A 13,168-nucleotide genomic window follows, 5' to 3' on the forward strand; every position below is an offset into this window, starting at 1 on the left:
AATGCCCCAGCTTGATTTATGGATGAACTGTATTTCGGGAACTTCACCTGAAATAAGAAAAAGGGTTCTCTAAAACTCTCCAGGAATGCTGCTGTCACCCCTCTGTCCTACAGACACAGAGCAAAAGCCTCCACCCTTGGATACCAGTGTCATGGATATGGCTTCCCTGGTCTTTGCTCAGAGTTGAGCCTGGTCTGAATGGGGGCCCATATCCCTCTATGGAAAATTAATTCTCTGGTGACAGCAAAATGTGCAGTGCTCAAGATTAGGAATTCAAATGGGTCCAAATTTACATTTGTTTTTAAACAATCCTCCAATGCTAGCCAAAGTAAAAGAAACCAGGGGATACTAATCAGAATAAATCCATCTCCACTTCACCATCATACCCATGTCCAACACTCAGAGAAGCATTATTACAGACAGGCAGCATGACAGTGGCAATCCACATGCTGAAATCTAATTAATATTTGTCACCTCCTTCATGTGCAATGACAACGGATGAGAGCAAGACCTGACATTTGAGTAAACTACCTTCTGTTATCCTCTGATTACTTGTGATATACAGTATGGGGAAAGCTTTGCATCAACTAATTAAATTCAAAGAAGACACAGAACTTTAAAAACAAAATCGTTTCCCATTTATTATCCTGGTGTTTCTTTGACTGAACACCTACTACAGGCCAAGAGCTGTACGTGGTGCTGGAGATACAAAGATGAATAAGATAATAGGCAACCTTCAAGATGGTTCCTGTAAGGGGAATAAATACACAGAAAGTGCTAATGATTCAAAGTGAGACATCAAAAAGGAAAGCAGAAAGAGCACGTGAGCAGTGATTTATGCTGTGTGGTCAGGTAAGCGTCACAGCCATGGTGAACTACTTGTAGGTCCTGCCAAACAACCAATGGTCAGTAAAGGGAACACACAAGAGATCGTCCATGTGGGGTTCAAAGTCTGGGCTCTGGAGCTAGACTGCCTTCATTCTGAGCTCTTCTCTACTCCTTAGTATCCTTGTGACCCTGGGCACAAGTTTTCTCATCTGTAAAATAGGTACAACATAGTACCAAACTCAGAGGGTACTGAGAGGATTAATTTATATTTGATACGTATAAAGCACTTAGAGTGGTGCTTAGCACATAGGAAATCATCAGAATAAATGGCTATCATTATTATCAATTAGACAAATAGAATGGTAGGAAAAAGGCATTATAAGCAAAGAACAAGACCACAGAAGTACAAGATCCAAGGTTTTTTGTTTGTTTGTTTTGTATTATTTATTGTGTGTTTAGTAGGTGATGTACATTTAACATAAATGTCACTATAATTATATGAGATAAATACTATTAGTAAGACCTTTTTTTGATGGATGAGGACATGAAACAGAGAGATTAAGAACCTCTCCTTCATCTCAGAGCTGGTCAGTCAGCACAGCCTGGATTTATGCCCAGGCATACACCGCCCAAGCCCATTTTGTTTATGGAACGGCCTTCTGAGGGCACATGGTGTTTGACAGAACCTACAAGTAGTTCACTAAGGATGGAACATAAGATGATCAGCCTTTATTGAGAATTCTACTAAGTGGAGTGATCAAAGTCAAGGAAAATAAATACCTATCAAGAGAAAGACCCCAAAGGTCAATTGAGAGTACAGAAAATTAAACTCCAAAAATTAGACTTGGAAATATGAAAGTGTTAGGTAGTTAGGTTAGTGAGGGCACTGGGCAGATTGGTGGAGGAGAGGGAGGATGGTCTGGAAGATGGTGGTGTGCCCGCCTCCAGCATAAAGGGGCTCTACTTCCTCTAGATGAGTGCCAGCAAGAAACTGGTTAGAACCCGACAGCCACAACTGCTTGGTAGCAAGGACTTAACGGGACATGACCCAACGCTCGTTGTAATGTAATTAACATTGCAGTTTACCCCCACCCCCACCCTACCGTGGGCTTTTCTGTGTACACCATGGTTAAGGACATGCACAAAGATGTCATTCCAGGGGCAAGAGCCGTCAATCAATCAAGAGACCACCTCTAAGCGAGGGTATAAGAAAAAGGGTGAACAAAGACCACCGCTTTTCCCCCTTGGATCAGCCCGCCTCCTGTTCTTGGAGGTGTACTTTTCCTTTTCTAAATAAATCCTTTAAAAATCTTTCACTACACAACACACTGTCTTCTGACTGTAATCTTATCTTTCAGGTAAGACAAGAACCAGGGTCTTTTTCCTTTTTCTTTTGAGGTAACAAAATAAGCCAAAGTTTGGCATGGGCTCCAGAGCAAATTGTGGTAAGAGGAAAAAAAGTGACGAGAAAGGAAACCAACATCACCTCACGGTGACATCGGGCTGGCCCCTCTCTCTTGACAAAGACATTGTGGTGACTACCAGATGTGGTCCACAAGTCTTAGCCTTGGAGTTAGTGCCACTTGGAGAAAATCTATCATAACCAGATCAGAGAGGGCTGCTGGGTGTTCCCTCAAGATGCAGAGGTGCGCTGTCACGAATATCTCAGGACCGTGGGGGACCTGACAAGCAGATCCAGCTGTTCCACATGCCTGCAGGGAAACAGCTCCTCCTCCTACAGAGCTGAGTGGATTTCTTAACAGCGGCTTTAATAAAAGGCTTTTCTGATTAACTCCTCTTGCTCTGACCAGTTCCTCTTCCCAGAGTCTCCTGGGGGCTAGATCTGTTCTAAGTTTAATGTTATAAAAAGTCACTCTCCTCTGGATAGTATTTCTTAAGTGTTCTTTAGACATTTAACACCGGCTTGGATTGGGGGTCCTGCTGTTTCACTCTTTGTCCTCCCTCAACCCCCACCTTCACTTTCTTCTCTGTTTAGCACAGATCCCCTCATCTACCACTTCCCCTCCCCAATCCCTCACTCTTGTCCTTCTCCAGTGCGTCTCTGGAACTCGGTAACCAGCTGCCTCTTGAGTAGTACACACGGCTCTCTAGGGTGGAGGCACAGCCCTGCTAACCCCAGTCTTAACCTTGGTGGGGTTCTCAGCATTGCCCAGCACAGCACCTACATGTCCCTAAGTTGTCCCTCCTCAGGTCTCCTCTGCAGCTCCTTCAAACCCTCAAGCCTCTCCTCAAGTTCATTACCACTCACCAGACACCCAAATGGCAGGAGCATCCTCAACACCTGGTCTCCCAGGAAACCTGATCTTTGTCTCAGGCAAGCTCTACTCTGGCTTCCCTTCTTGGTGAAAGAGACACTCCTCTTCCGCCCACCCCTCACCCACCTTGATCTACCAGGGCTGGCTCATCCCCCATATAAGCTCTAAATCCATACCCTCTCTGCCACTCAATCCTCTACCAGTTTTAGTCCCTCCTAAGTTCTACATTTTCAATCTCTTTCCACTGTTTTAGTCCCCATAACACATGATCAGGGTTATCCTCAAAGAAAGAAAGATATTCCTTTATTCTATGACCTCCTTTACGCAAAATCATATTTCTTCCTTTATGTCCCTTCATGGCTTCTTCTTTGAAAGAGTTGTCTCCATATCCTTTTCTCAGTCACTAGGGGTAAGTGCCCAGTAGATGTCGGCAGAGCAGGCGTATGCAGTAAATAACCTTGCAATTCACTGGACATCCAAGACAAAAGCAGGAAAGTTATTGCAGAAATATCTCTTTCACCTTCTCGCTCATCCACCTGGTCCTGTTCATTCTCCCTTTATAAGATCACCACCACCACACCCCATATCCCATTCTCCATTCCTTCATGCCCTAAGAAAAGTCAGCGCCTTCTCATCCCTTCTTATCTCATTGACTACTGTTCTCACGGTCACCAGCTCTGTTTTTTTCCAAGTCAATTCTCAACACAACACCAAGATGAGTTTTTTCTAAAATTCACATTTCATCAAGTTTTTCCCTTGCCCTAAGCCTTTCAGTGGTGCATTGCTTCATCTACGATGTCAGAATAATTAAGCACAGAAGAATATGAACTGCCCCATTCTATCTTTCCAAAGTCATCTCCAAGTTCCCTGTCCTTACACAGATTGTGTTGCAATCTTACATAGTTTCCTCAGTACACCCTGCTCTCAGCACAGAGAGGAGCCTGGAACACAGTGTGTACTGAGTCAATACACAATTAGCCTCCTTTACTAGTGTGACTCCTACTTGTTCTTCAGGATTCAGATCAGGTGTCCTTTCCTCCAGGAAGCTTTCCCTTCCCTGACCCAGGGCATGTTACAGTACCTCTATTATGATACTTAACATACTAATATAATCTCTTCTTTATTTGTCTCTCTCTCCCATCAGACTGTGAATTCCTTAAGGGCAACAATCAGATCTTATTTGTATCTGGATACACACCATTTACCATGATTCCAGGCACATATTTATTTACACATTCAATTAATTTGACAAATCTCACTTGAATGCCTATGTGCCAGGCACTTTCCTGGGCATTTGAGATACAACAGAAAGTGAGATACACAGTATCTCTGCCCTCAGGGAGCTTACAGTCTAGTGGTGGCATCAGCCAATAAACAAGTAATAAACAGAATCGTGGATCATGACACGTGCAGTGAATGAAATAAACAAAGAGCTATAGTAGAAAGACACAAGAGACCTCTTTTTAATAAGGTGGATATAAATGGCTTTTCAAAAATAAGGTGATATTCAGGCTGAGACTTAAAATATGAGGAGGAGCTAGTCATGTTGACTGAATGAGACTGTATGTTGGGAGAAGGCAAGAATTAAATCTTGTCCTGGGTCTCTTTTGACCTTCTTTGTGCCCAGGACAGAGCTCTATACCCAGACAGCATTTAATCTCCATGGTTTAATTACTTATTAATAATAAGCTCAAGTTTTGACTTCAAAGGACAGACCAAAGCATCCAGTGAGGAGAAAAGCCTTTGGGAGATTACGACGATATGGATGCACTGGGCTCCAATTGGATGGCGGCGATCTAAATCTCAAGGGACCCCAGGGATGTACGAGTCTATCATGTGGGGTTCAATGGCAAAGTAGCAAAACCAGAACTGACACTCTAACCACTTCCTGAATCTATAACCAGGTTGGATACTGGGATGCCAGTTGCTCCATGTTTTGTTTTGTTTTGTTTTTTCTCTAGTAAACTTGTCTTTATTGTTTCCTGGGGTCATATTGACAAAGTTACTAGACATCAGGGCAGTGACTGCTTTTGTGTGTATCTCACCTGCTACTTGCTAAAACGAGAAGCGGAGAACCCAGCACAGCCAATCACTGCAGCAAGGGAGGAGAGTAAAGATGCTTTCTGAGGCCAGACCCTCAGAGACTCAGGAAGGTCTGCTGTCTCTGAGACGGCTCAGCCAGACCCTTGTGGAAACAGCCTTTTTGGTGGTGTACAGGAAGATTCTGACAAAAACAAGAGGGCTAACACGCATGCATGGTGCTCTGTGGACATAAGTGGATTGCCCCACTTGAATCCAGGCTTTTCACACTTGGCCCTGGCTGTGTTCTTACTCCTTGAGTGCAGTGCAATGGTATTTCACAAGATCATGTAGCACATTATCCAAAACACTTCCTATATGGGAGGCATGAGTTAAAAATGTAGGATTAGTTAAGCGTAAGAGACAGACTTGACTTTCAGAAACCCTAAATCATTACTTAATATACTGTTTTGAAGCAAAAATTAAAAAAAATTAATGATACTTACTATGCACTATGTTCTATTTTAGGTGCCTGCAAACAGCAATAACTAAGACACGGTCGCAGTCTTTGAGTTTCCAGGCTAGTGTGGAAACAGACAAACGTGGATGATATCTTGTGCATAACTTTTACACTGCAGTTGCCACACTTCTACAATCACCCACTGAGTGTCTGCCCTTCACGAGGTTTTGAGTTTTTGCAGGGAACGAACAATTTCCTCCTCATATCTTTATTCCCAGTGTCTACCTAGCACAGTGCCTAGTATAGAATAGAGGGCTATTAGATATTTGTTAAACAGAACCCAATAGATATACATCTGATAACCATTATAAGACAAAGATACATAAGACGCTACAGGGTTACTGAGTAAGGAACAATCACCTTTGATTGGAGGGGGCAAGGAGACAGGGGGTCAACAGTGCCACAGACCAATAAACATAAAAAGATGCTCAGTATCACTAGGAGTTGGGGAAATAGCCCTTAAAACACTGTGATCAAGACACCATTTTCACTCAACAGACTAGCAAAAGTTTAAGTATTGAAAATACCCAGTGTGGGTGAAATCATAGGGAAACATACAGTCTGCTACTGCTTGTGGGTAGGTGAATTATCCCAACCATCTCAGAAAGTAATCTCAGGTATCTACTGACATTATAAATGCATTTGGTTTTGATACAGCAACATCACCTTTAGGACTCCACAGTACTTCCCAGAGAGAAAATCACCAAAATGTAAGAACACGTTTACAGACGCGTTTACTGAAGCACTATATGTAACAGCAAATATTGTGAAATAGATCACGACCCAATAAAAAGCTCAGGGAGAGGCAGTGTAGCTTGGTGTTAAGAGAACACACCCAGGAACCAGCTGTGACACCCACCGACTGCATGACCACTGGACACATCACTTCATTTTCCTAAGCCTTACTTCTCTCATCTGTAAACCTAGGATACTAATAGTACCACTTTTACAGGGCTGTCATGACAATAAAAAGCACTGAGAACACTTCCTGGCACACAAGAAGTACTATGCAAGTTAATTAAACATGCAGTTGTTAAATTTAGTATACAACATCCACATTATTTGGTGCTTATAAACCTGACCCATTTTTGTAAAATGTATTCATCTGGACAGATACCCAAGACTCATTCTTAAGTGACAATAACAGGTTGTCAGAGTCCTATGAATATTTACTCCTATTTCTTTAAACAAACAAAAAAGTGGTCCTGACATACATATATATCTGTTAGTATTTTTGAGTTGGATCCTAACAATATGGACAGTATCCCCCAATACTCTTAGCATCACTGACTTCAGGGAACCTGGATCTGTGTGGGAAGTAAAAGACTACTAACATTTTTTCTTTTTTGCCTGTGCATTGTTTGGCACATTATAGTGAGCATATCTTCTTTTTTAGAAAATTTTTTTAAATAGTAAGATTTAATATAATGAATTTATAAGTACAGGACCCACAGCAGCTTTGTATGACACAAATATGGGGGTGGGAATTATAAAACTCAAAGGATTCCAGAACTCAAAGCACCCCTGATCCTGCCTGTTGGGGAGCTTGGCTCTCTCCCGGGGGCCAATGGGGAGGCACTAAACACATGCAATCACAGGGATAAACATCATCACTGGATATGCGTAACACGAAGAGTCCTCTTGCAGGGAGATTAGCACCCTCTAGCTTCCTTCTCCTTGTCCTTCTACTTCTCCATCTCCTCCTCCTCCTCCTTCTCCATCTCCTCCTCCTCCTCCATCTCCTCCTCCTCCTCCTCCTTCCCCTTCCCCTTCTTTTTTTTAGGGTGGCTATCCCAGTTCTCTGTCTTTGTATTTGTAGCTAACTGAAAGCTGGATTGGATGGCAAAACATCTTTCAAAACTGTGACTAACAATCTTATCCAAGCCGCCCTCTGCTTCGCCCCTGAAAAGTGGGAAGGGAGAGATGTCTAGCTAATGGGAATGCCGCACAGGGTTGGCGAGAGTCACCATCTTCAGGTCAGCGTCCGTCGGCCTGAAACCCTGGAGCTCTGCAGACAGTCCAAGCTGTAGCCAACCCCATACAGACGCAGCCTCAAGGTGCGCCACTGCCATCGTCTCCACAAAGACTGGGGAGCTGCTCTTGATAATGGCCACGCGGAACGCTGACGAAGAGACAAGGCGACTCCGGTGGTAAGGACACAGATCTGGCCCCAGTACAGAGCCGCCTAGACAGCCTAGCGCATTCTCTCCACTTTAACCACGGCGTTCCTTTGTCCCCTCACAGCAGGCATTGCTACCTGAGAAGGGCATAACTTTGGAGATCTGTTCCAAAGCTCGTGCTTCACGTGAATCTGAAAATTCACATGGCCAGCAAGCTCAACGACAGACACATGGCAGGCTGTGTGTCCCTTTAAGAGAACAGCCTTTAGCCCTCCCAGAATTGCCTGGGGCTTTCCACCGCTAAGCCTCTCAGCAGAGTGCTGATTACCCTGGCACAGAGGGGAAAAAGATTAATATATTTCTTCTCAGAGATACTGTATCTAGATTTTGACATTTTATTCGTCTCAACTTTTCTGCTTATCTCGCTGCCAGATGGTAAAAACACCAGCTCGACCAAATCTCAAAGCTTAATCCACTGTAAGGCAGAGAAGATTCTGAGGTGTAGTTAATTGTTCTGTGTCAGATCATCCCCCTTTCCTCCCGTGTGACTCCCTGGGTGAACGGACAACACAAAACAAAACAAAATCAACAACTTGCTCCAGGATTAAGGTGTAATCAATGACAAGACCAACGGGGAGCAAAAGCTCATTAATTTGGTAGAGCGGTTTCTCACTCTGTCAGCCAGGGTCTGTCGATGCAGCGAGGTTTAAGGCTCGAACACCACTGCAAGGTCAGTTGCCTCTTGGCCTCTCTCCTACTCTGGCGCCCCAAAGGCGACTGCCACTTTGGACTATTCAGCGGGTAAAAGTTGTGAAGAATACAGGCTCAATGGAAAAGTGCATGGATCTATTTGCTGGACAAGAGGCCATTTCCCTGTTGCCCAGGACTTTTCTGGAATAGGGCAAATACTGCTCAAAATGTCACAGTGCTTTGAAAACCGTATTTTTAATATACATATATAATAATCATATATATTATACATATATGATTAAAATGTTATTTGCTTATGTATGGCAAGAGCCACCAGAAGCAGATGGGACTCTAGAAGATCAATCAGCAGTGAAACGACTGAAGTTTATTCACTAACACGCCTGGAAATGTGTGGCCTATTATTTACAAACTGTGTGACCTTGGCACCTTGTAAGAATGAATTGGAAGGATGCATAAGGTGTGTCAAGCACTTAGCATTGTGCCTGACACACAGTGAGTGCTCAATCAAAATTAGCTTTTATTATTGTTGTCATGATTTTCATTATAAACAGCATCCTTGCTGTTTCCATGAAACCAGCATAGTGTTCAGTTTAAGGACGTAAAGTTTAGCTAAGAAGAGACAGTATATACATGAGCAAAGTAAAGAAGCAACGCTATCCTCGTGTCTTTATTACAACACTTCACCGTTGTACGCCGGTTTGTCTATTGACATTAGGCTTCACATCCTCTGGGATCTGGCAGTTCTGGGTGCTGCATAAGTACCTTATTCAGTATATCACATAAGGCAGGTTGCATGCCTGTCCAGTCCTCTCTTGTTTTAACTGTCCACAGATCTCTGTCCCTCTAAACAATGAATCCCTGGAAGGCAGAGCCTATATGCGGTGGATCTATGTTCTCACCCACCTTCCCTTCCCTAGACAAGAACAAGCTAAGGCGTAAAGGAGTTAATAAACAGCTCGGTGTTGAATAAATGAGTGACAAAGAGAATTCTATGCTAATGACCATGCAGTAGGGATAACACCGCAGTATCCACGGGTCTGTCCAAGAGCAGGTACTTACTGAGAACTACCTCTGTGCTAAGTCCTGCACTCAGAGCTGCGGGGCCCATGAGAATCTATAAAAACTGGCCTGTGCCCCTAGTGAGCCTCTGATTGTTGTCACAGGCAGGTTTTCTGAGAAGAAAATACAAACTGGTGCAGGAGAAAGTGAGTCAACACTTAGCAGCCTCGTCTCCTTCAAGCAGGGCTGAACCCGATGACACGGAACCATGAGGACCGCTCCTCCTGGTCCCATCCTTGACCCATCCAGGACTGTCTCTCTCTTCCTCTATGTCAATACCCGCTAAAGGTTCCCTAAACACCAAATACGGGCACCATAAGTCACTCAAAAATGCAGCCCTGAAAAGCACTTGCGAAGAATTCTAAATATTTTGCTTTCTCCTTCCCTCTTTTCTAAATTGTATTTTCATTAAAGTATGTGGTCTTCTATCAAAGTATTAAAATGAGCATTTGCAATAGTATAGAACACCCACAGTCATACATGCCATATGTGGCAAATGACTATTGTGGGCATATTAGAAAAGCAAAATATGTGTGGGTATATTATACGTGTATGTGTGTATATGATACATATATATGCATGTTTATATGGGTGTGTGTGAGTATATATGTGTGTATGTATATATGTGTGTTTGTGTGTACATGTATTTATACACATATATACAGTGAAACTGATTCTGAGATTGAAATTGATTCTAAGTGAATTGATTCTAAGAGTGAAAAGTCAGCAGGTCATTCTTGCTACACTTTCCCAAGCCTAAGCCCATGGAGGCTGCTCCCTCGGTTCTGATAAGACTGGCACATGATGTCACTTTTATTTTTTACTAACCTCTCCCTTTAAATCAGAAACAAACATTCTTCCTAGACTGGGGTATCAGCCCTAATGCCCCATCAGAGAGAAAGAAGCCTGCTAAACATGAGCTTCAACAGTTCAGAAAAAGTGGTTCCTCACATTCCTCCAACAAGCTCTTCTCACGACTCCTCAGGTTGAGAGTCATGGCTGCAGTGCCTCTGTCCCATTGAGACAGAACTGCGTATCTTTTCATTTTCTAATATGCCAAGGACACTTTCTATGGCAGATGCACTGCAGAATAAAAGCTGACTTTTACTTTCATACATATACATACGTTAGAGAAATCCACCAAAGCATAAACTTACTCAGTCACAAAGATGCTGACAAAAAGGTACTGAATTTAAACAATACAGCAGGTGTCAGGCCCTTCATGCAACAAATAACTATACTTTTTGAGGCTCCTACCAAACTCCCCACACTTTAATTCAGTTACATAATTTCCTTGGGACAGAAATTCTACATAACCGATCTCCTCTAGTTGAGGAAGGAGTTCAATCACTGAAATGCCTGACAACAAATAAAAGAACAGAATCAAGCCTTTTCTTTGGTCTACCAGGGTTCTTCTAATACACAGGACAATTTATTTGGGGCTTCTTGCACATAGTGTCAAGCTTACTGGAAAACAGACGTCAGGTAAAAATGAAATTTAATGAACGGTCTTCTTGTGGGGTACGGTAGATTCCTTTCAGGTGTCTATTCAATCCGTGATCCTCCTCTTGTCTGACAACTGCATTCCCCATAGAGGCAGACCTTGTAACCAAACTTACTATGTAAATCAACCTTCCCTCCCCAGGCATGGTTGACTACACTGGGTGCTGGGGGGGAGGGGGGACACCTGACACAAACAGGTGACTAGAGTCATTCTCCCTAGACCTCAGCACTGAGCCTGAGAGCCAGTGGCCAGTCTCTCCCAGTCATTTTCAGGAGAGGTAATGGAATCCCCCACTGATCTTACATGGTCTACACCCAGTAGCTTTGGTCTGCCCAAAGACCACTCTTGCCTTTCTGTTATTAGTATAAATAACCACTCTCACTTAGTCCCTTCTGAGTGTGTACCTGTGTGTGTGAATATTAATTATCTCTGAGATCTGTCTCCATCCTCTCCAAGGCTCAGGAATCATCACATGATCCAGGCCTGACCAATCAGAGGAGGTGCCCTCCTGGACTTCAGGGACTGGTTCAGGTGTGTGCACATGGCACAGGCTAGTGGAGAAGAGCCAGTCAGAAGGGAGATAAATGAAGCAAATCTTTACAAACAAAAGGAAATAAGAGAACATATAGTCTCCAAGAAAAAAGGAGGAGAAAATAGCTGTCTGGGTTTCTGAGGACCTTCTTCTGGGCTGGTCTCCAGTGAGTTACTCTGTTCCTAAAGGATTTGTATTAACTGCACACTCTGAATGTGTGAGGCAGTATAGCATGAGTCCCAGAGATAAAGGCATGTATACACGTGTGTGCACAGCTTTGTCCGCAGGCCCACAGGAGGGAAGTCAGGAAAGAGTGTTGCCCTGGTGGCCTGTCTGGGTTCTGCAGACCTAGAGGTGGTGATGATCCCTCTGCAAAGATCCCCATTCTTTTGTTTCTGCCCCAATAAGCTCACAGATCAGTGAGAACTGTGGGAACCGAAATGCATGAAGACAACCTAGTGAACGGTTTAGCAAAAAGATCTGACGTGACCAAAGAAGGGGTCTATAAACATTTATGCTGTACACTATAAATTGAGACAACATTGTTAAACTGACTATATTTCAAAAAAAAAATTAAAAATAAAAAAACCAGTAAGGATCCAGGCTTCCTGTATATAAACGCCAACCCAGGGCTAAGGGAGACAGAGGGCAAACGGAGGAAGAAAGGGTACCTGTAACCAGAAACCTTCCCAGCAGGAAAAGGGGGTGGGGGGGAGCAGGCGAGGGCGTCCTGTTTAAATAACGCAGGAATTATTATCTCGGTTTCCGTACCTCCAGAGCGAGCTCTCCGTGATGCTCCCCAGGTTATAGTCGTAGAGCTTCGTCAAAATGAGAATCACCTGCAGGCAAAAGAAGACACCAAGGTTAGTCTCAGACAATTACAATCTCAGAGAACTGAAATGGCCCATGGGAGGGCTTAGAATTCCTTTAATGGGCGCTTAACATAATTGAATGAATTGTTGCAGCATCGCTTACACTGACTGGGGAAGGGTTTGACTGTGTCTTCCCTTAAATGGCTCAAGCCGGGTCCCCTCCCTAACCTTCTTCCTGTTACCTAGCAGCAAGTGTTACCTGCCCATCCAGGCATTTCTAATTCTGGTGGGTTTAACACTTTCAGGGAAGACTAGCAGAGTGGTCAGATATGCACCCTACAAGGAGATAGTCACTGAGCATTTGGTTGAGAAAGAGGAAGGTCAGTGATGTAGGTCCCAGCCCTATAGGCTACACCAGACTTGGCAGGTTACCTTGCATTTCTGAACCTCAACATGCTGTCTCTCAGAAAGGGGTTAACTTAGGTAATAAATGCAGATTACCGTTCAATTAGCATGAGATTCTTAAATGTTACTTCCTTTCCTTTCTTTCCTCTGTAGGTTTGGCTTTATCTATTTCTTCTGATCCCCCAATTTCTGGGAAAGCCATTGGACAGAAGCCACAAAGACCAAGAAACAACATTTTAACAGGAACAAATCTATGTTTTATGGGGTCCTGAAGTTTACAGAATTTGGGGAGCCCTTCATAACAAACAAAATATAACATAATGAATTCAAATCTTCAAAGAACACATCCTGGGAAGGTTCCAGTGCAATTAGGGACACTGAA

General features: G+C 43.4%; 1 protein-coding gene across 4 annotated transcripts in view; it reads right to left on the reverse strand.

Moving 5' to 3' along the window:
* The window catches only part of SORCS1 (sortilin related VPS10 domain containing receptor 1), a 468,685-nt gene that overhangs the window by 282,201 nt on the left and 173,316 nt on the right, over positions 1-13,168 (reverse strand). For all 4 annotated transcript variants that reach the window (XM_064488397.1, XM_010987109.3, XM_010987108.3 and 1 more), the window contains exon 2: positions 12,341-12,408. In XM_064488397.1, the coding sequence (XP_064344467.1) occupies positions 12,341-12,408 (68 nt within the window). The remainder of the gene's footprint in view (positions 1-12,340; positions 12,409-13,168) is intronic.

This window comes from Camelus dromedarius, chromosome 8, assembly GCF_036321535.1.
Source record: "Camelus dromedarius isolate mCamDro1 chromosome 8, mCamDro1.pat, whole genome shotgun sequence".
Classification (NCBI taxonomy): domain Eukaryota; kingdom Metazoa; phylum Chordata; class Mammalia; order Artiodactyla; family Camelidae; genus Camelus; species Camelus dromedarius.